This window comes from Prionailurus bengalensis, chromosome A2 (assembly GCF_016509475.1).
Source record: "Prionailurus bengalensis isolate Pbe53 chromosome A2, Fcat_Pben_1.1_paternal_pri, whole genome shotgun sequence".
Lineage (NCBI taxonomy): Eukaryota > Metazoa > Chordata > Mammalia > Carnivora > Felidae > Prionailurus > Prionailurus bengalensis.
Genome location: NC_057348.1, coordinates 21,235,445 through 21,257,954, shown reverse-complemented (window position 1 = coordinate 21,257,954; position 22,510 = coordinate 21,235,445). Strand labels below are relative to the sequence as shown.

Sequence of the window (22,510 nt, the reverse complement as noted above, 5' to 3'; positions counted from 1 at the left end):
TGGCAGGTGGATGGGAAGTGCAGGCTCTGGAAAGCAGGGCTTGCGAGCAAGGGGCTTCTCTCTGCCCCTTCTGCTTCTGCTCTTTGGTGATGGGCCCTCTTGCTCACCCAGCCCTACTTCACTGGCCTCGGCAGTCCTGCAGCAAGGGAGGGTGGGCCAGAGGCCAGAGCACGTGCGTGAGTACTACCCATACAGAGACTCCGACTCTGGGGCCTCAGCCTGTGCGGGCTAAGGCTAGGGTGGGCCCTCCTCTCACTTCCCAGCCCTTCCTCAGCCAGCACTGGTCGAGGCATGCACCACAGGTTCCCATCAAGGGATGTGGGCCTCCAGTTCTCTGAGACTAGCCCGGAATGTGCAGGCAGCATAGTCCAATGGGTAGCAGAGGCTCTGGAGTTAGACTTGGCTGGATTTAGATCCCAGCTTCATTAACTTCGTGGTCCTGGACAAACCTCCTTACTTCCCTAACCCTGTTTCCTCAACTGTAAAATAGGAATAAAAGTACCCATTTCACAGGGCCGTTGGGAAGCTTCCATCAAGAAGTGTACATAAGGGCACAGGGCTGAACGCAAAACCCATGCTCGAGAAGCAGATGCTTTGAAGCATTTTTTAAATTTGTTACTGGGTCCCCTTGCATTAAAAAAATGTTAACAAAATGGCATCGTGAGCCCAGGAGTTTAGTAGGGAGTGATACAAAGCGTGGGCACACCAGAGAGCAGAGAGCCCTCCAAGCCCTCTGCCAACCTGCCCTGGGAGGCACAGACTTGGGAGGCAGAGGCCCTCTGCCAGACCCTCAGGGTGCACCCCCAGCACTTGAGCTCCAGCAATGGAAGGAGGGAGCCAAAGCACTGGTACTCTGTCCTGTCCAAATGCTGCCTGTGCCCGGAGTGGAGACACGCAGACCAGCCGAGGGCAGTGGAGGCCCCTCTCTCTCTACCTTCAGGTAGGCCAGACTTCCCCCCAGAGTCTTCCACATACGGACAAACACAAAAACAGTGCCTTATGGGTAAATCCAGACACTCTCCAGCTATAGATGATCAGATGCAAGACCACACCCACATGGGCTCAGCCCTGCCTAAACTCCAGGGCTCCTGGGCCTTACCTCCACCTGATGAAGAGACTTGAATATTGACAGATCAAAAGGCAGGAGCTGCTCTTGAATGTTGCTAGTCCCAAAAGGTCCTTCTGTGCCAGAAACCTGTGGCCAGAGAGAGCGCTTGAATTAGGGATGCTGCTGCAACTGCTCCCCAGCCACATTCACGAGGCGGTGCTGCAGCAGCTGCCGAACGTGACTCACAGCAGGCACGCACCTCCACTCACCACATGCATGGTCAACAAAGCAGGCTAAAGCCGAGGTTCTATGCGAGGGGGCACTGGGTCACAACGCCCCCTGGTGCTCACAGCCAGAAGCACAGTGTCAAGAACACCCAAGATGGCCTTCCTTCTCCCAGGGCCCATTCAGCCACCTTCACACATGCTGCCAGCCAATGAGCTGTTATGCCTCACACGGGCTACGTGCCCACAAGAGTGGCTCTCCATTACCAAGCTGCCACAGCTTTACCTTAAGGTACTTAAGGCGACAGGTGAAGTCCAGGATGTGCCCCAGGTCAGTCTTGGCGTCCCCACTGGCACACGTGGGCTTTCCCTGCTGTAGCTGCTCGGTGACCGCATAGAGCTGTAGGGGCCCGATGGCAAAGACCTCTCCGGCCCCCAGGAGCTGTTCTCCTGCAACAGCCACGCCCCACAGGGTGAGCATCCAGCACCAGCCCCACTGTGCAGCCAGGGCACCTGCCCACCTGGCCAACAGTTAACAAGCACTTGGCAAGCACCCTCAGGACGAAGCTATGGTCCTGAGCTCACGTGGGCACAGGGCAGACCCAGGACACGTGATTACAAAGGAAGGGACATGAGAATGTGCGGCTGGGGAGCCTCCAGGAGGCGAGGCCGAGTCAAAATCTGAGGCACTGAGCTGGGATAAAGCTGATGTGAGGCGGCATTCGGGCAGCAGACTCACACTACAACCTCTACTGTGCAAACACTCTGTGGTCAGGTGAGGCCTAAGGTGCTAGCCCAGTGCAGCACCTGTGAGGAGGCAGGGTTCTCAACCAGACAGACTGGCACTTGGTCCTTGCTCTGCTCCTCCCAGCCATGTACCCTGAAGCAGGTTCCCGGCCTTCTCATTCTCAGTGTCCTCATCTGCACATCCCGGAAGGAAGGCAGTGAGATGCCCAACACAGGGCTAAACTACGGGAAACACTCATTACACGTCAGCTACTGTTACTATGCTCTCTGGCAGGGCCACGACCCCGGGCTGGCTTCTGTTTGACGTCTAACCTCTTTCAGGTAAGGACAAACCAGGTGTAAGAGGGCAGCATTGCCACCTACCTTCCAGAACTCCACCTCAGGACTTCAGACTAGATCCTGAGCCTGGGGTTAGCCCCCAACACAGAGACTCAAAAGAGTACTAAGGTAAGGTCCATAGCTTCTCGGACCTGGCTGCCCGCAGGGCAAGTAGACAGGCAGGCTCAGCTGTGGACCAGATCCAGGGATTTGGGCAAAACCCCAGGGAGGTGGGCCCTGGCTGGGACTCATCAGCCCAGCACAACAGATGTAGGCGGAGTTCTGCGCCACCCTGGGTCCCCAGCTGCCTAACAGGGCTGGGCGAGTTACACAGTATTTCAGGGACTCCTGGCCACATACCTTTTTCAAAGAGCTCTTCAGCCAGTGCTGCGGTGATGCCATTTATCTCCTGCAGAGAAAACAGAACCCACAGTTAGGAAGTCCCCCTGCCCCAGTCACTGGGACGCACACATCCCCTGCTATCTACCCACCTCTGTTGCTGCAACGCCAGATCTCTAGAAAGTTAATGTAACAAAAAGAGATTATGATATACAACAAAAGAGAAAGTAAACTAGAAGTCAAAGTGCCCAGGAAAGTGAATATTTCCAGTTCTGTGGATATTTGGAATGTCACCTCAAAGGCAGAATGGAAAGCAGACTATTGTGACTCTCAGCACACAGGCCCTGGCTCACACACGAGGCCCAGGAGGCCAGCAAAGCCTGGTTATGCAGAGACCCAGCTGGGAAGCCAGCAGCTCCCAAAACTGGCCCCAGAAGATCCTAGGAGACGGTGTGACAGAGAGAAAGTCTTATTTCTTCTACGAGGGACCGTTTCTACTTTCTTTCACATTCCAAGTGAGCACTTGCTCTCTTTCTGTGCTTATCCAGCAAGCCCTGCACCAGTCCACTTGGCCCCAAATTCATACAGAAGAGGCAGGAAAGGACTTCTTTAATGAGGCCTGACAGGCTAAGCCCACAGTCATATAACAGCTGGTATGCTGGGGTCTGAACCCCCTGAGCAGTTACTGCATACTGGCACACTCAGGTTCCCCAATGCCCCATGTGAGGAAGATGGCATTTTGAACTCTGTTTCACAGATGAGAAAATTGAGGTGGAGAGGTGCCGTATTCTCCAATTTTATAGAAATTGGCTAAAAAGCAGCACAGTCATTTGGCCTTGAAGGCTCTCTCTGTACGTCACCAACTGCCTCAGTGCTTTTGTGTATAATTGTGGGGACAGTAGGGCCCCCCAGCTGCAAATCCTGCAGGTAAGAATTTTAACAAATTGACAGATGGCAGCCTTCTGGTAAACAGGCCCAGATGGAGGCCACACAGTTGCCTTCGTAACTCATGGGAACAGCTCTGCCACCGGGACATGCGACTCACATATTTATGGGACTCAATAGGCACCAGATTGGAGACAGAATGTCCTTTTCTTATTTTTCTCTGTAGTTTGTCTGTGCCCTTACCTTTCATACATGATGGACATGTTAAAGTTGTTTATATGCTGTATCTTCTTCCTGTTGTGCATGCCTTTTACCTTTGTTTGTGGCAGTTTTCCCGACACAGAGATTTTTCCATTTTATAAAAGTTGTTTAATCTGTGCTTCTTTTTCTTCGTGACTTCAGGGCTCTTCCCCAACCCCAGGATTATATAAATATTCCTCTAATTTTTCTTTCAGTACCTTATAGTGGCTTTTTAAAATGTGTTCATTTCTTTAAGCTGCTTAAAATTCAGTTTACATATTCTACGAGAATAAGCTCCTTTGGCATCACAAATGGACAAAAAGCCCAAGGGAGAAAAATGAGCAAATGTGGCCCCAGCAGATGAAAGGTCAGATGAAAAGGGGCCACCAGGACAACACAGGCTCTGAGCAGGACAGGGCTCCAGCTAGGGAGGAGAGAGGCTCTCCATTCATGGTGAAGTTCAACTTCAGTCTCTTGCAACAACTTAAACTGCATTATAGTTTCCTTGACTGCTGTGAAGAACTGAAGATTAGGAAGAGCTTGGAATGGTCCAAAGGCTCGTTTCTCTGCCAATAGTTTTGAGAGCCACAGCCCGTCTCTAAGTTAAGTCCGCTGCCTGAGCATCACCTGGTGAGTCCTGAAACAGGCAGGTTCCTGAGCAGCAACTCTCTGACCTGTGCTAGCAGTGACCCTGGGGATCCCAAAGGTCTCCTGCAAGAAAGGGCTCCCTTCCCTCCATCTGACCTAATAATGTTGCATTTCTTTGGGCAGCTGGCTTCAATGCCAACCCTGCCAATAGGACAAGGCTGGCATTTCCAGAAAACACAGAAATCTGAGAGAGATAGTGAGGGCCAAGGGCTCATGCTAAGCAGAGAGCAGGGATTTTACTTCGGGGCAATCTAAGCAGCAAACTATGTGACAATTTCTTTCCCACTCTTTGGGGCACAGGAAGTGCACACTGCTGCAACACTTTGTCTCCCAGGCTCATCTTCATCTGGGGAGACTTCATGGGACAGGAAAAAAGGAACATCTTGGCCCCTGAATTGAGAGTTCAAGTCTCCTAACAGAAGCATTTTGCTGGCCTCCTCAGAGTATTCTGGTTAAGCTGTAGCCTTGTGTGCAGAGCAAAGGTGAGCAGAATCAGGCCTTCTCCTGGTGTGGGAGGGTGGGGATGGGGTTCAGTGCCCACCCCCATCTAAGCCACTGCAGATTGTTAGGTCACCTGAAGGGAAAGGTGACTCCCACACACCTCACCCAATCTGGGTGAAGGGGACCCAAAATGCTTTGGGGTGCCACAAATGTCTGAATTGAGATGCTTTTTTTTTTTTTTTTACAGTTCTTTATTTTGAGAGAGAGAGACAGAAAGAGAGTGTGAGTGGGGGAGAGGGAGAGACAGAATCCGAAGCAGACTCTGTGCTGTCAGCGTAAGGTCTGACACAGGGCTTGAACTCACAAAATGGGAGATTATGACCTGAGCCGAGATCAAGAGCCGCGACACTTGACTAAGCCACTCAGGCACCCCAAAATGCAGTTTTAAAAAAAGACATTCTTTATACCTCAAAACATTTTTCAGTAAAATTAGGTATGTTTAAAAAACCATTAACAACCATCCCTAAATGGGTGCTAGACCAGTCAATCAGCCGCCTACCAGGACCACGTGTTGGTGTACGCCCTCAGGCAGCAGTGTGAGCTGCACACAAATGCGCCACAAACTAGTCAGGCTGTAGATCAAAAGCTACATCTGTGCATGTGGCACCCTGAGACCCAGTGCACCCCACAGCACACGTGCCTGTGCTCAAGACATAACCCCAGACCAGTCTGACGCTTCTGCTTGGGCAGAGCACAGAGTACTTGTTAGCAGGGCACAAACAAGGGACACCATCACATGTCACTACGTGGTTCACTCACACACATGCTAAGGGTTGGCGGGCCCTATATAGCTCTTATTTCATGACTGTGATGAGGCATTCTAGCAGGAGACGGGTATGTTATGTGCAATTCGGCTTTAAGTAAAAATTCCCCACTGAGACATTCAAGGCTAAATATTTACTGGGGAGAGCTCCAAGACCATAAGGATGCTGCAGAGAAATCTGCTACCACTCACAGCCTCAGTACCTTGCCACTGAGACAAAGAATGGATGCGGATACTAAGGCTGATGTTAAGGTGGTAACAGTCCTATCACAGCTCCTGATTTCAAATTTCATAAAGCACCTTCGTCCTAGACAACTGGCTTTAAAATAAGAAAATGACAGAAATGCCACCTTTGACAAAAATTGGATGCCTTTCCTTACCAGGGCAGCCAGCACTGGATGGCATTTGGTGAGCCCCCATGGGCCCACTGCTCTTCCAGGCTCTTTACCTTCACTGCACGGTCTCCACCAATTCTCAAGCTTGGGGGACATCACCCCCAAGCTTACAAAGGAAGGACTGAGACACCGAGAGGTCAAATGACTGACTTAGAAGAAACAGTCAGGAAGCGGCTTGCCTCCTAAGTCCACTGGTTGACATCCTGCCTCAAAATGGTGTGCTAAAATTTTCTGTGGGATTCCATTTCACTGAATTTGAAAACCTCTGCTTGGGGGGTGTTGGGATGAGGTTTGTCACTGAGAGTTCCAGGAGTACTGAGCCACAGCTATCTGGAGGGAAACAGCACAGCAACAGGCCCAGTGCTGAGGTGTACCCACCCACTCACTGCAACACAGGCGGCTGGGCTGCCCCAGCCCCTGGATTCTCCGGCTCAGAGCTGGCCACAGACAGATGAACTGCTTTCTTGCCTTGCCATCAAAATCCACACCGCAAAGGAATGAAGTTGGGCCCTTACCTCACATGATAAACAAAAACTAACTCTACGTGGATGAAAGACCTAAATATAAGAGTTAAAACCATAAAAGTCTTAGAAGAAGAAAACAAAGCTCTAAAATTCTGTAATCTTGGATTAGACCATGCTTTCTAAGGACGTCAATAACATAAGTGACCAAAGGAAAAAAAATGGATGAAATGAACTTCATCAAAATCTAAAACTTTCGTGTTTCAAAGGACAGTACCAAGAAAATGAAAAGACAATTTGCACAATGGGAAAAATATTTACATATCACATTTCTGATAAGGGTCTAATACCCAGAATATATTTAAAAAATTCCTAAAACTCAACCACAAAAACACAAGTAACTTAATTTTTTAAAGTGTCAAGGAGGGGCACCTGGATGGCTCAGTTGGTTTGGGTGTCTGACTTCGGTTCAGGTCAGATTTGAGCCCCACATGGGGTTCTGTGCTGACAGCTCAGGGCCTGCAGTCTGCTTCGTATTGTTCCCCCCCTCTCTCTGCCCCTCCCTTTCTCCCCTCTCAAAAATAAACAAACGTTAAAAAAAATTTTTTTAATTAAAAATGAAAAAATAAAATGCCAAGGATATCTGAATACATTTCTCCACTGACAGTGTACAAATGACAAATAAGCATACGAAAAGAGGCAGCCTCATTAGGGAAATGCAAATCAAAACAAGGAGACACCACTTCACACCCACTAGGATGGCTATCAAAAAAAGTGGACAGTACCAAGTTCAACAAGGATGTGGGGGGAAGAGAGCCTGTATATTACTGATAGGAATGTCAAATGGAAAAATTTTGGCAGCTCCCCACAGGACCCAGCAATGCCACTCTTTATATATCCCCAACAGAAAGGAAAATATATGGTCCATATAAAAACTTATATGTGAATGTTCACAGCAGCATTATGCATAATAGCCAAAACGTGGAAACCCAAATGTCCGTCGACTGAAAGATAATGTCGTACATCTAAACAGCAGAATATTACTCAGCCAAAAAAGGACCAGAGTACAATACAAATGGACCTTGCAAGCATCATGCTAAGCAAAAGAAGCCCATCACAAAGGCCACATTTGTATGATTCCATTTATATGAAATGTCCAGAATAGGCAAATCCATGGGGTACAGAAAGTACATCAGTGATTACTGATGGGTACACAGTTCCGTTTCAGAATGATGAATGTTCTGGAATTAGACAGTGGTGATATCCACACAACTATGTGAATATACTAAAACCAAGGAACTGTATGCCTTACAAGAGTGAATTCTATGGTATGTGAATTCTATTTTAACGAAAAAAAAAAAAACACAAAAAAACAAAAAACCAGGCTCAGGACAAGTAGGGTTCCCTGAGCCAGACCTGTCCAACGTCAGCCCCACAAGAAGTGGAACATATTGGGAACAATTTCAGTGAGGATGCTGATGGGACAAAGGTTGGCAGAAACATTCCCTTTAGAGCATCCAGCCTACAGAAAAGGCTGACAAATCTTTCAGGTCCTGTTTGTTCAAACTCATTTGAAGATCTAGTGGTTCTCAACCAGGTGCAATTTTGTCCCTCAGGGGAATATTTGTCAATGCGTGAGGCCATTTTGGTTGTCACAACCTGGGGCGGCTACTGGCGTCCAGGGGGCAGAGTACAGAGATGCCGCTCAGCAGTGCACAGGACAATCCTCATGACAATCATCCAGCCCTAAAGGTCAACAGTGCCACGGCTGAGAAACCAGGATTTAAGGTAATGATGGGTCAATTACTTTTTTAAAATCCTTGCATGTATACAACCCAGGGCCCTTCTTCTTTTTTTTTATTTATTTTTATTTTTTATTATTTTTTATTTTTGGAGAGACAGACAGAGAGCAAGCTGGGGAAGGAGCAGAGAGGGGGGAGACACAGAATCCAAAGCATGCTCCAGACTCTGAGCTGTCAGCACAGAGCCCGATGAGGGGCTCGAACTCACAAACTGCGAGAACATGACCTGAGCTGAAGTTGGACACTTAACCGACTGAGCCACCCAGGCACTCCCATGGGCCCTTGTGATAACAGTAATTTCAATATGTCCGATATGTTCCAAACGGTAGAGCATGCCTCAAACCAGAACCTCAGATGTGGGCCAGCCCAGGCCTACCTCAGGCAAACCAATCTCAGAAGAGCAGCCCAGGCCTTTCCATGCTCAGAGCTGGGCAAACCTGAGGTAGCCAGGAGATTTGTTCCTCAAAGGCCTAGGTCTTAACTAATGAATTATACTTTCAAAGGGCTGCTTATCAAGTTTTAGCCTTTAATGACTAATCAAAGCTTTCTTAAAGAACAGCATTTCCTAAAATACTAACCGATAGTTTCTCTGAAAAACTCCCATAAGGAATGGAAATTTTTCCTCACATACAGAAAGAAAATGTAAAAAAAAAAATACCTACAACAGGAAACTGCTAGCCACATACACTACTGGTATATGCTGAATAAAATCCAAAGCATTTATATAGATACATGCCATCTGTAAATGTCACCCTTTTTCCTCACAGCCCCTCCAAGCTTAGTGACCCAATACTAGCGTTATCACCAAATTTCCAGGCTCTATCTAGCACTCCAAGAAAGGTTCAACTGTCCTACTCTGAAAGCACTTCAAGAAAGTTGTGTTTTAAACATTATTGGAGCCTTTAAGGCCACAACCTACAGGTCCCTTCCTAAAAGATAAGCCTGAAAATGGAATGGGTTCTTTCATATCTTCATCACGTAGAGAGAAAACGATTAAATGTCAATTATCCAAAAACCTATCACCCAGAGATGACTCTTAGTATTGTGGTATATGATCTTTCAGAATTTTCCTGGACAAATATTCCCACATAAACCTATTTTCAAAAAAACAGGACCATTTTATAGCCTTCTCATTTCATATAGTAATATACTTATTTTCCTTTGTCAATGAATCCACAGCTGCACCATCATTTTCTAGCAGAATATCCAATTACATGATCAAAAATCCTGTGATTTTTTAAAAAACCGCCTCCACTGGACTTTTGATAGTCTTCAGTATTTTGCTACTATCCTGGAATGTACCTATATCCTTTTCTTTTCTTTTCCTTTTTTTTTTAAATTTACTTTGAGAGAGAAGGGGGGCAGGCATGAGCGAGCTGGGGAGGGGCAGTGAGAGAAAGAGAGGGAGAGGGAGGGAGGGAGGGAGAGAGGGAGATGGAGGGAGAGGGAGGGAGAGAGGGAGAGAGGGAGGGAGAGAGGGAGGGAGAGAGGGAGGGAGAGAGGGAGGGAGAGAGGGAGGGAGAGAGGGAGGGAGAGAGGGAGGGAGGGAGAGAGGGAGAGAGGGAGGGAGGGAGGGAGGGAGAGAGGGAGAGAGGGAGAGAGGGAGAGAGGGAGGGAGAGAGGGAGAGAGGGAGGGAGAGAGGGAGGGAGGGAGAGAGGGAGGGAGGGAGGGAGGGAGGGAGGGAGAGAGAATCCCAAACAGGCTCCACACTGCCACCACAGAGCCCAATGCGGAGTGTGAATCCACAAACAGTGAGAACGTGACCTGAGCCGAAATCTAGAGTCAGATTCTCAACCTACTTAGCCACCGACTGAGCCACCCATACCTATATCCTTTTCACAGTGGCCTGACTTTCCCCCACTAGAATAAATTCGAAGAAGTGGAATTGTTAGCTGTTTTCAATGTTTGAGTTTCACACAGCTGAACTTCCCTGTGTGAAGTGTGACAGCTCGTCCTGTCACCAGCAGCCCATGAAAGTTGTTCCTCTATCCAAAGGGAGTACAGAGCCGCTCCAGGGCATATACTGCAGTCTATCTATCTACGGACACTCGGCACCCTGGACCCTGAAGATGCCCTCAGATAGCAATATTCTGCTGACACAGCCTGACTCCTTAGTCCTGAGCTGTAAACCAACAACGAAATGATAGTCTGTGCCAGGTGTCAGCTGTTTCTAATCTACCCGCATCCATTTGGACGGAAAACTAGCTTCAACACCCACAGGCTGTTTTTGCTCAACAAAATGCCATGTGGTAAAGGAAAACCTGTCTGTGGCTACAGGCTAATTTAGAGCAAATCTGTCAACAAACATGGTCCTGCCCATATCCCGTCCCCACCCCGGTGATGTTCCTACATCTTTCTAACCTCGGGGTCAAACCCCAGCCCACCTCTCCTGAAAGCTGAGACTGAACACTGATTTATGCCTTGAGCTGTGGTGGCTGCAGGCTTGCAAGGGGACTTACTAGGAGGAACTTACATAGAAATGAAAATGTAAGAAGTGGGCCAGCACGCTGGGGGCCACACCAGGGAAGGTGGCCAGGAGCGTCTGCAGGTAGATCTCCAGATCCTTCTCTCTCTTCTCCACCAAGCTTCTCGAGTTTTTCCCAATTATCTTTTTGGGCGGAAGTAGGTTTTTATCAATTTTCCTTTCTGCAACCAGCTGTAAGAAAACAGAAGCACGGTCAACCACAGACCAAGAGGTTCTGCAATGGTGCAGGACCAAGGCAAGCAGCCTGAGGACAGGAGCCTGTCACAACTTCCACAACCCGTCTTGGCAGCAGTGTCAGAATTAGTGACCAAACTAGTGTATCTGGAACTTGGCCTCATCAGAGTCAACTAGGATTAGAAATACCACTACAATCCCAGACAAGGAGCTCCATCTGGAGACTGTGGAGACATTCAGAAGATACCTCCAGGCCTCTAAAAACCATCATCTTTTCCAAACCAGAATGGAAAAGAATCAGGGCGGTACTCTGTCTTTAAAACACTCATGTTGCAAATGACCCAGAGAAAGGCAGCTCTACCCAAAAACAAAGAAAGAAATGGAATCACAGCTGGATATTAAAGTATAGGCTCTGGAATAGCTACAGTCAGGTGAAACAAGTTCAAACCTGTTTCCTCTCCAGGAAACTAAACATTATAGGCACGGAGCCGGTTCTGCCCTAAATTTAATGTGTGGCACAATGGGAATTTGGCCTAAAAGCACCCCCCCCCCCCCAAGCCCTGAGACACAGATCCCCAGTTCTCAAGAGTTACCTTTTCGTGCAGATCATAGAAATCACTGTAGCGGTGCTTGACTGTCCATTCATGGCTGCCAACAGTGACCTGGATGATGTAAACCTACAAGCGAAAACCAATAGTCCTTGCCCAGCCAGCAACAAGGAAAGCCTAGTTCTCCCCTCAGCAATAGCTGCAGGCCACCCAGACGGTCCCAGCACCCAGGCCAAAGCTAGGCTGCCCTTGCCTGTTAGCCTCCGCATCTGACCCTAAGCAGCAGGACCCCCTCTCAACCTCCTCCACAGTCCTAGCACTGGCTGGCAGGCATATGGAATCGATCTGTGGCTCTGTCCAACAGTGTGGAACAAAAAAGGTGACCATCCTATCAAGCCATCTCTTTAGTTTTTTGTTTGTTTGTTTGTTTGTTTGTTTGTTTGTTTTACTTCCAGCCTCCAACCTGAGCTGCAGGCAAGGCCACCCTTCCAGGGGAGGCAAAACAGGGTGGGGTCTGGAGGGACTAGCTTCTCTGCTGTATATTTTTCCAGGTGCCCCAACTATATCCTAGAAGCAAGTCCCTTCCCGAAGCTTTCAGCTGGTTCATGGCTATGATTTCTGTTGCTGAGCCAGGAGTCAAAGTACTAAGAAGTTGATGGGAGGGCGGGGGAAGAGCAGTGATGAACAATCAAATCCTAGCAGAAGGCAATATAGCTTAGCGGTTAAGGGAATGGGCCCTGGAGTCAAGGAGGACCTGAGTTCAAAACTCAGGTTCTGCCATTTCCCGGCTGTGGCTTATGTAAGTGACTGGGAGCCTAAATTCTCTCTGAGCCTCAGTTTTTCCACCTTAAAATCTGATAGGCTTAACAATTGAATAAAGTAATTCACGTAAAATGCTTCGTACAAGGCGTGACATGTAGCAAATGTTCAACAAACATAGGTGTGTTAATAATATTCAACTCAGCACAGCCAGAGACAAGCCGTAGGGTCAGCCTGGATCACCACTTCCCTAGTACCCATGCAGAGGAAGGCCTCAACCCCTCCGAATGAGAGCTTTTTGGAACTGACGTCCCAGCTGAATGCTGCTTAGGGGTGATGGACAGCCAGCCATCTGCTCAGAGATCTTAACCCTCACCTGGAGAGGCCCTCTGGTCCCAGTGTCCTGCCCCTCTCTGCAGCATGCAGGGAAGGGGGAGGAGAAATAATCAACTCAGCTGAAGCCTCCAAGGAAGAGCAGCCATTTCTCTAGGACCGGCCTGTTGCTCCAGGATCCTCCCCCAGCCCCTTTCCAGCCTGGCAGCTTCCCTCTCCCTCCTGCTGCCCAGGAAAGGAAAAAGAGCCAGGGAAATGACCCTTAGGAGGAGGGTTAGGATGAGGCCCAAAGTGGTGGGGTGAAGGCAGGGCCAAAGCCCCCCACCCCCACCACTTCCCACCCTCAGGGAACAAAGAACCAGAGGCTGGGAGATGCTCAACACGCCCCACCCCAAGACCAGTCCCTGCTAGGCAGCCTACCAGGTCCAGCAACCTGGTGATCAACCCCATCCAGACCCAGAAAAGCCTCCCAACTCCATCACAGTCTGGAACTCCATCTCCCTTTTCTGTTCTCCACCTCCCCAGCTTTGATTGAAGTGTGTGGGCGGCATGCTGCCCCGACAGCCACCGCCCCCTCCCCCCGCCCCCCCCCCCCCCCCCCCCCCGCAAACCATGAAGACCCCTGAGGTTCCTGGGTCTTAACAGTTTCTGTCCAGAGTGACCATCTCAATTCCCCTGTGTCACGGCTCCACTCCTCCCCCATTCTGGTCATTGCCTGACCCCCTAGGGCCTCGGAGCTCCAGATCCCCCCGTCATTTTTAAAGCAAATCTCAATTGCGACCCCAACCCCCCCCCCCCAAGATCAAGACCCCGCTCCCTCTTCTTCAGGGCCTGCAGGGACCCCCGAACCTTTCCCCTGATTACATCCATCTGAGACCCCTCCCCTCCTGGAGCCCCTGTCACGTCCTCCCAGGCCCGCGCCCTTCCAGGCCTAGAGGATCTACAAGGGCCTCCGCCTCATCTAGACTCCCGTCTTCCGCAGACCCCCTTTATCCCCAGATCCTCCCCAACCCTAACCTTTTCTGAAAATGTACCCATTCCCCAAGCTCCCTCCCTGGACCCAACCCGGGACCCTGTTTCCGGACATGCGGAACCGAACCCCCTTCCCCAGATTCCTCTCCTCGAAATCGGGGCCCCCGCTACCCCCTCCTCACCGGTGGCGGGGCCCAGATACCCCCCAATCCTCTCGACTCGGACTTCGGGTTCCAGTCGCTACCCCTAGTTATGGCGCTCGCGCCCCCTGCACACCGTATACGTGTCCACGAGCTCGGAGCCCACGACGCGCGCCTCCTTGACTGGCTCGGCCTCTCGCTCCGGCCCGAAGCAGCGCGCCGCCGCCGCCATATTCCGGGATCCGTTGCTGCAGCCGCTGCCGCCGGTCGCAGACTGGCAGGAGCAAGGGGCGGGGTCGGCGTCCCACCCGCCCCCGTCGCACGCTGTGCCGCCATCTTGGCCCCGCCTCCTCCTCGCGCCCTCGCCCCGCCCCTCGCGTGTAATTGACAGCAGCCGCCAAAGGCGCGCGTGCGCAAGCCGTAGAGGCCTGAGAGTTTGTATGATTAGCGATCTGTGTCTTGCGGTACTCCCTGCAGCCTGGGAGAAGACATGCACTGGGCCGGGGACAGTCCTGTACATTGCCACTCGGTGCCCTGGAAGGGAGGACAGAAGATCCCGCACCTCCCAGGCAACCCAAAGCAAGTCATTGCACCACCTGGCCTCAGTTTCCCAGTCCTGAAAAGAGACAGGCCAAACCTGGCTTTCAGGCTCATTCCCTGTCGGACACGAGAGGGTTGAAGGAGACATATGAGCTGTGCTTAGAGCCCGAGCTGGACAGAGGTTCTTAACCTCTCCAAGACTTGGAGAGCTGTTTTATCATAAGAGGTTAATCAATGCAGTGCCCAGCACTCAAGGCCTGGAGCTTGTGTGGTTATCAAGTGGGGGTTCTGCATGTAGGTGGGAGGGATATGTGCTGGCCATCGAGTGCAAGACCCCCAGATGGTGCCCTACCAGAGCTCAGAAGGAGGGGATGGCAGACTGGCCCTGGACACAGAAACTACAGTGCTGGAATGGGAGAAGCACAGGTACAGAGAATCCTAACTGGGGAAGCCCCCAGACCCAGAAGAGGGAGATGGTAACCCAGCTGGAGGGGATAGTAGCACAGATAGAGCATCTGTGTTTATTGAATGACTAAGTGAAGCTTACTCAAGCCCAGAGCACTCCTTGGGGAGATGAGAGGTCTTGGGCATGGATCCTCTGACACTCCTGGCTGAAGGGGTCCGGACCACTCTGTACTAAGGTGGGTCAATAACTTCCTTCTCCAGTGGTATCTGGGTAGCTCAGTCGGTTAAGCCTCTGACTTCAGCTCAGGTCATGATCTCATGGTTTGTGGGTTCTAGCCCCTTGTCAGACTCTGTGCTAACAGCCTGGAGCCTGCTTTGGATTCTGTGTCTCACCTCTCTCTCTTTGCCCTTCCCCCACCTGTGTGCATGCACCCCCCCAAAGTAAATAAATAAACTTTTTAAAAAACTAAAAAAAAAAATAATAACTTCCTTCTCCAACAGTTACACAGCACCATACTCTGAGCTTGGCTTTCAAAGCTTCTCTTGGCACAGCCTCTCCTTGCTTACTGCTGGCCAGCACCGCCCCCCCCCCCCCCCAGCAGGTTTAACTTAAGCCAGGGACTACCAAGTCGGTCATACCTTGAGCAAGTCACTAGTTCCTCCAGGAGCCTCAGTTTCCTCATCTGAAAAGTGGGAATAATATTGCCCACCTCTCTAATCAGATAGGAGTTGAGTAACTGCGTATAGGAGCCTAGATTGGGGTCCACTACTTTGCAGCATCTGTCCTGTCTTCGGCTCATGTTTTCATTCATTCAAGAAACCTTTCCAGAGGGTCCCTTGGGGGACATGGGGGACAGAGAGGGAAAGATGTGGTCCTTGCAGCCCTTCCTCTGCTCCCTGCACTGGGCAGAGGACACAGGAACTCAAGCCAGCCTGAGATCACCAGGGCTGGGGGAGGGGGTGGAGGATACTGCAAGCAGGGGTGGGCTGGGCCAGCAGGAATGTGGTGGGGCAGGGCTATTTAAGCCCAGGACTGGCTGGCAACGCCAGCAGCCTGCCCTGTGAGCCGCCAGCATGGATGACATCTACAAGGCTGCGGTGAGGGACTGGGCTGGGCAGGGCTGGGCAGGGCTGGGGTGGGTGGGCCCACTGGGGGCTCACTCAACTCAGGATGGGGGTGGGCACAAAGGTGGTAGAGACCCAGGAAAGGGCCCTGCACTTTCAGCCCAAGCCCTCAAGGGGACGGTGGATCTGGCATTCCAGTTCTAGGGTGTGGAAGGAATGAGGGGTTCAGGGTCTGGAGAGAAGCTGTCAGGTGGGTGGAGGAGATCACAGCTTTTAGCATCATGTCTGTCCCCATCTCCAAGTGTCTGTAGTCTGTGTCACTGTCTTCCGGCCACATCTCCCTTCACTTGTGTCTGTGGTCTCTGGACCTTTGCCTTTTTTAGTCTTTTTCCATCTCTTTGTTCCTTCCAAGCTGTCCCTCCGAGTCTCTGCTGCTGTCTCCCTGTCCCCCCAACCCCTTCCTGCCCCTTACATTCTGCTTCTCACACTCACGATCCCCCACCTACCTCCAGTTCCTTGGATAGCTGAAGATGCTGTGGAGGGTGGGACAAGAGTTTGAGGAGGGGGCTGGAGAGCTGGAATCCTAAGCTGGAGAAGGGGCTTTGAAGTTTGAGGTAGACAGGGAAGCACTGGCCACAGGGGAGAGACTGGGAAAAGGGAATAGAGAACTGGGGCCCCAGCCCACATCAGGCCTGGCAGGCACAAGTCTCGGTGGTTTAGCCAGGGGTGAGGGCTGGAGAGTGGTCACCCCAAGTCCCTGCAGCATCCTGGGGTCACAGAGGGGTATTAGATGCTAGTCCCTCCCAGGAGGGGGGTGTTGCTGACCTCCCCCTGCCCCAGAGACAAGGACATTCGGCACAGACAGCTGTCCCCAAGGGAACCCTTCCCTCCACCCTGGTAGTGCAGCCCCCCTCCTGGGCAGGGAAGATCTACAGCTGGCTCTGGGGGCGTCCCTGCCTATCCCGCAGGAGTCCATGGATCTGGGGCGGGTAGCCCTCCACCCTGTGCCCATACAAGGCCTGGCGGGGCTGGGGACTAATTTTGGCTTCTGAGGCACCATCAGGCCAGGGGGCCAGATAACGCTGCCCCACCCCCTGCATGCCAGAGTCTCCAGAACAATCACCAGGTTTAACTTTGTCCCCCGTTAAAAATAGCCCAGTGGCTATCCCGGTCAGATTACTGTGGGTGGCTTTGCCCATCCCCACACTGGTTTTATTGTCCCAACCTGAGGGACAGCTGTCCCTCAGGCCACTCAGCTTGGGTTTCAGAAGGGGGGCCAAAAGGGCATTGAGTGAGTGGTCACTGACTATTGTTACTCAGGGTCACCTTGGCCCTGGAGGGGGCACCCACCTGTCACCCTGGCCCTAAGCCCAGTCTTGGTGAGGCCAGCTGGGTCACCTCAGGGCTTCAGGGACAGGGAGGGAGGCCTGAGGACTGTGACCTGGGAATGGCCTGTCTATTCCTGGCTTCACTCTTCCTATCTGTGGAATGGGTTGGTTTCCTTAAAAGCAACTAAGGCCTGAGTCTGAGTCCTGAGACCTCTTTTCCTCTCTAGGTAGAACAGCTGACAGAAGAGCAGAAAAATGGTGAGTGCCCAAACATATGTGTGGGGACAGCAGGGCTGGGCTGGGAGAGCATGAGGACCCCAGAGGCTGGGTCCCTCTCAGTGTGACCCACTGAGGTCTTGGGGGGAAATGGGCAAGTTGGCAGGTGGCCCCAGGGGTCTGGCCTTCTGGGGTCTTTGCTTCTGAGCCCTGGCCACTCTGCACTTCCCCCCTACCTTGGACACAGAGTTCAAGGCAGCCTTTGACATCTTCGTGCTGGGCGCTGAGGATGGCTGCATCAGTACCAAGGAGCTGGGCAAGGTGATGAGGATGCTGGGACAGAACCCCACACCTGAGGAGCTGCAGGAGATGATTGATGAGGTGGATGAGGACGGTGAGCCCCTCTGTCCCCCCCCGCCCCGCCCCAGGCTCCAGACCCATATCACCCTCTGGTTGCTGAGGACCTGAGTCCTAACTCCGCCACTTATTATTCTGTGCCCTTGAAGGAACTATTTTGCCTCCCTGAGCCTCAGTAATCTCATCTATGAAATGGGGATAACGACCGCACTCGTCTCACAGCGTTGCTAAAAGGATGCAGCAACAATACTGGGGTCTAATGTTGAGACCATTGTAACCGTCCCTCACTAATGGCTGTGCTGCTAACCTTGTAGGCAGTGGCACCGTGGACTTTGATGAGTTCCTGGTCATGATGGTTCGGTGCATGAAGGATGACAGCAAAGGAAAGTCTGAGGAGGAGCTGTCAGACCTCTTCCGCATGTTTGACAAGTGAGTGCATGACGCTGGACCTCTGACCCTGAACCTAACAGAGCTGGGGAAAGGGGGACAGTTTGTGATGTCAAGGTCTCAGTCTCCCATTCTATGCAATGGGGGAATGGGATGCCCCACCTCCCAGTGGCCCTGCCTTGCCTCTTGGGGTCATGGGTGGGGCTGCTTCTTCCCTTCATCTAGCCCCCACCATGAGCTCTCGAGGTCCCCTTCACCCTCTCCACCCCACTCCCCACCCCCCAGAAATGCTGATGGCTACATCGACCTGGATGAGCTGAAGGTGATGCTTCAAGCTACAGGTGAGACCATCACAGAAGATGACATTGAGGAGCTCATGAAGGATGGTGACAAGAACAACGATGGCCGCATTGACTATGATGGTGAGGGGCGGGGTGTGCTGGGTCCCCGTTGCCCACACCCTGCCTAGCCCCCTTCTCTGACCGAGACCTGTCTCTCTCTCCACAGAGTTCCTGGAGTTCATGAAGGGGGTGGAGTAGACACCAACCCTCTCCCAGAGCTGCCTGTGCTACCTGGCGACTCCAGCCGGACCCTGGGGTGGGGGTAAGGGACCAGGGTCCCCAGCATGTGAGCTTGGGTGTGTCCTTGGCCGACCGTGGGCCCTCACTGACTGCCTCCCCCAGCCCTATCCTAGAGAACTCAAATAAAGCCCTGCTCCCTGGAGGCCTGGTGTCTGGCTTTCATTCCTGGGGGGCTGTGGATGCTCCACCAGGGTCCACTGATGCTCTGATGACCACTTCCTGCTTTATCCCAGAGCCTGTGTTCTGCCCATCCCTGTACATAGGCTTCTGCCAGAGGGGTTAGATTAGATTAGAGATTACCATGTTCCATGGCCCGCTGACTCCTTTCTATGACTGTTGATGTCCAGATGATTCAGCATCTGGAATTGGTGGTGGCCTGGGAATCCACATTTAACAGGCTCCTGGCGGCTGTGGCTCTGGTCAGCCAGTTGGCTGAGAGGTCCTGTGCTTGGAGAGAACAGGGCACCCTTCTAGGCCCTGGAGGCCACTCGGCACAGCAGCCCAGCTCCTTCTCGGCTCTGGTTGTGGAGAAGCAGGATGCCACATGGGCTCAGTAGGCTGTAGTACCAGTCCATGTGCCCGCTCGCTTGCATTTCGTGCTGGCAACACTGATTCCCTAGCACTGAGGGACACACTGTCTATTCTCTTTCCACTCACCCATTTGCCAGGTGAGGACCCCAGCACCCAGAGAGGCACAGGGACCTGTCAAGGTCATCCAGCGAGCCTGGCAGAGAGCAGAGAGCCTGGCTCCCAGGCCAGGGCTCTGTCTGATGAACCAGGTCCAGACGGGTATAATTTCCAGTTCTCCTGAGCCTCAGAGGCTCCAGCGACCCACTTTCCCTTCCTGACAGAATGGAAGTGTGAGACTTGGTGGCTCTCAGCTTAATGGGGGCCAGAGCTGCAGCCAGAACATTGAGTGGCTGCAAGTGGCACTGGCCTTGGAGCGGGGGCCACAAGGACATGGAGGTATCAGCATGATGCTTGCAGGAGCGACAGCTGCCACGGTGTGTAGGCTCCATCCAGAATGCCAGCAGCTGTCCTTGCTCCGCCCCACCGCTCCGAGGCCTCTCCACCTGTGCCCCAGCCTTAGCATTCCCCAGACAGGCCCAGCATTCCGGAGATGGTCTGGAATTCTGGGGATGCCTCCAGTGGAGACCAGAGCCACAGGAGCTGCCTGGTCCCTGGGGAGGCCTGAGGGGAGATCTGAGGGGTCCCTTCAGGCCCACCCTTGGGAGCAGGAGAACTCAAGGACCTACACGTACACCTAGGAATGACAACATCCCAGGAGAGCAGGTGGGGCCACAGTGGGCCCACCTGCCAGTGCGCCATTCCACAGTTTAAGCACATACCTACTTTATGCCTGGCGTGGGCTGTATGCAACCCTCCAGAGGGAAGCCTCGTCCCTAATTTCATGAAATTTACCATCAACTTGGGAAGACAAAAGAGAGCAATGAGTGCAGTGAGGAGAGCAGTGTATGCTGGAATGGGGATTGTAGAGATGTGATGACCAGTGGTCCAGGAAGGCTTCCTGGAGGAAGTGCATTTCTGGTGGGACAATCACAGAAGAGATGAAGAGTCCTTTGTCCATGTCAAAGTTGAGATACCTCTGGGACAGGATGGTGGGGATGTCAAAGTGGGACTGGAGCTAAGTGAGAGGGCAGAAAGAGGACTATAAACTCAGGTGTCATCGGAGTAAGAAGGTAACAGAGATGCCCTGGTCCTGGATGAGGGCCCCGGGGAGAGAGTATAGAGAGAGGTGGCCCACAACTGGACACTGGACATCCCGCATAGGTTGTCCAAGAGAGGAGATGCGGCCAGGGGCATGGGAGAGACCCTGGGTGAGTGAGGGGCTCAGGGGGGAGGGATGGAGGCATTGAAAGCGGCTGGTGACCCTGAGGTTAGGGAACTAGAGGCTCCTAAGGCCTTGGCCACCTGAACATGAGGGTTTCATTGGAGCAATGGGATGGAAGCCCAACTGGAGAGGATCAAAGGAGTGAGGCAAGGCAAAGGGGAGATGGTGAGCATGGACAGTACTGGTGAAGTCTTACAGGAAATGCACCGACGCTGCAGGGAGATGTGGAGTCCAGGGACGCTCATTGAAGGAGGTGGGGCAGGGAATGATTGGGAAAAACCCAGTGAAGCTGGCAAAGGGTAATGCAAGACACAGAGGCAAGCCTATAGAAGGTGGGTGGCAACGTGTCTCTGGGGAGTGTTTTAAGGGTCTGCTTCTAAGTGCTGGGCCCCTGGATCCAAGCTGGACAAGGAGACAGGGGCTGGAATGGAGGCAACGAAGAAAGAACCGTGGCAGTGGGGTTACTGAGTGCAGGAGGGGGTGCCCAGGGGAAGACATGTTCTGAACGGAGATGCCGAAGGTTACCTCCCTATTGGTGGTGAGCTGGAGGATGGGTGGCTGATGTGGGGGCAGGGAGAGGTGGTTGTCTGCGAGGAGAACCGGGGGGAGAGGGGGGCACCCAGGGGATGTGGGATGCTGTTGGGATTGGGAAAGAAGAGAGAAACTCCAAGAGTTAAGCTTTCTGTGAACAAAACAGGAGGATGGCTGGACCAGCTATCAAGAGGTTACATGTGGGTAGGGGGGTGGCTGGCTGTGCCTTAAAGAGAGGTCCAGAGTCAGGGGGAGCCTGTGCGATTGTCCCAATGTCTCTTCTAGAATGAGGTTGGTTGGGGAGGAACCAGAGGCATCCATTCCTTCCAGGCATGCTCACCCCAGAATTCTAGCTGGGAGAGGCCGGGCTATGGCCCTCCACATACCTACCTGGTGGGGCCTGATGTGTGAGCACGCACATCACACATGTCTATGGCCACGGGCTCACAAGTTCCCATCAGCACATGGCACTAAGCTCCCTACATGCATCACCTAATTTGACTGTTTTGCTGTATTCAGTCCTCTCCCTTTTTTCTGCACTGTGTGTCATCTTTTGCCTAGATAGTGCTTGCTCCATGAAGCCTCCCTTGATTTCTTGATCAGAATCAATTACCGGAGTCTCCTACTGCCCCTACCTTTTCATATTATGATTGTCTGGTTGCTGCCTGCTGCTCCAGGGTCTTTGGTTTCTGCTGAGTGGCCCCACTGCCAAAGCACAGGGCTTGACACAGTGGGCAGCTTTAGGACCTCCTGCAGTTCCCTCTTTGTCCAGTAGGTGGCACAAGATGCTCGTGGCTGGGCCCATGATCTGAGGTATCAAGGGTACCCTCGGAGTCTGTTTTCCAACTTACAGCCAGCAAGCATTGGCCTTCACAGAAGATCCTTACCCCCTTCCCTGACTGGGAAAATGAGGCCCAAAGAGGGAGAAGACCTGCCCGAGGCCATACAACAAGTTAACAGTAGGCCTGGGGCTCCCAGCCCCCGCCACAGGCTGTTTTTCTGCAGTGTGGAGTGGCCTGCCCTGTGCATCCTGCTCCGATAGACCCGGGTCTCCCTGCAGCTGCAGCTGGGTGCCTAGCTAAACTGAGACCCCCAGGGTGAGCTGGCTGACTGAGGAGCTGTGGGCCTCCTGCCCACAGCTGGTGGCCACATGCTAGATGAGAGGCTATGTCCAAACCAATCTTCAGCCAGACGTTGGCCCCCAGCCCGGTTTTCAGGCTGAAACATCTCCCCAGGGAGATAGAGGCAGAGGGGCTCCAGCCTTCTGAGGGCTCATGACATAATCACCACCATGGCAGGCCCTGAACAAGCACACCTCACTCGTATAGAGCCTGTTACACCCAAGGTGGCTGCTCCCTGCCCACGGAAGGAGACTGAGGCCCAAAGAGGGAAAGGCTTTAGCCAAGTTTCTCCAAGGAGCCAGAGGCTGGGTGGGCTGACACTAGTCCCTGACCTCCCTGAGAAA

At 52.3% G+C, this 22,510-nt stretch overlaps 2 protein-coding genes across 6 annotated transcripts in view; one reads left to right on the top strand and one right to left on the bottom strand.

Moving 5' to 3' along the window:
• The window catches only part of NISCH (nischarin), a 33,173-nt gene extending 19,053 nt beyond the window's left edge, over positions 1-14,120 (bottom strand). For 2 of the 5 annotated variants that reach the window (XM_043587535.1, XM_043587537.1), the window contains exons 1-6: positions 13,826-14,120; positions 11,625-11,708; positions 10,846-11,028; positions 2,698-2,746; positions 1,559-1,722; positions 1,100-1,195 (exon numbers count right to left, since the gene is read on the bottom strand). In XM_043587535.1, the coding sequence (XP_043443470.1) occupies positions 1,100-1,195; positions 1,559-1,722; positions 2,698-2,746; positions 10,846-11,028; positions 11,625-11,708; positions 13,826-14,119 (870 nt within the window). In that variant the 5' untranslated portion in view covers position 14,120. The remainder of the gene's footprint in view (positions 1-1,099; positions 1,196-1,558; positions 1,723-2,697; positions 2,747-10,845; positions 11,029-11,624; positions 11,709-13,825) is intronic. The other 3 variants (XM_043587539.1, XM_043587538.1, XM_043587540.1) reach the window with 3 other exon arrangements.
• Positions 14,121-15,722: 1,602 nt separating this feature from the next.
• Positions 15,723-18,804, top strand: TNNC1 (troponin C1, slow skeletal and cardiac type). The gene is made up of 6 exons (XM_043587534.1): positions 15,723-15,826; positions 17,349-17,379; positions 17,585-17,731; positions 18,009-18,123; positions 18,367-18,503; positions 18,589-18,804. Exons 1-6 carry the CDS (start codon positions 15,803-15,805, stop codon positions 18,618-18,620), a joined length of 486 nt encoding a protein of 161 aa, XP_043443469.1. The 5' UTR covers positions 15,723-15,802; the 3' UTR covers positions 18,621-18,804.
• The last annotated feature ends 3,706 nt before the right edge of the window (positions 18,805-22,510 follow it).

Excerpts from the sequence above, each read along its gene's own strand:
- TNNC1 (XM_043587534.1), top strand. The coding sequence starts at position 15,803 with ATGGATGACATCTACAAGGCTGCG. Across the intron at positions 15,827-17,348 it reads ATGACATCTACAAGGCTGCG|GTAGAACAGCTGACAGAAGA; the intron begins GTGAGGGACTGG and ends TTTCCTCTCTAG. Across the intron at positions 18,504-18,588 it reads TGGCCGCATTGACTATGATG|AGTTCCTGGAGTTCATGAAG; the intron begins GTGAGGGGCGGG and ends CTCTCTCCACAG.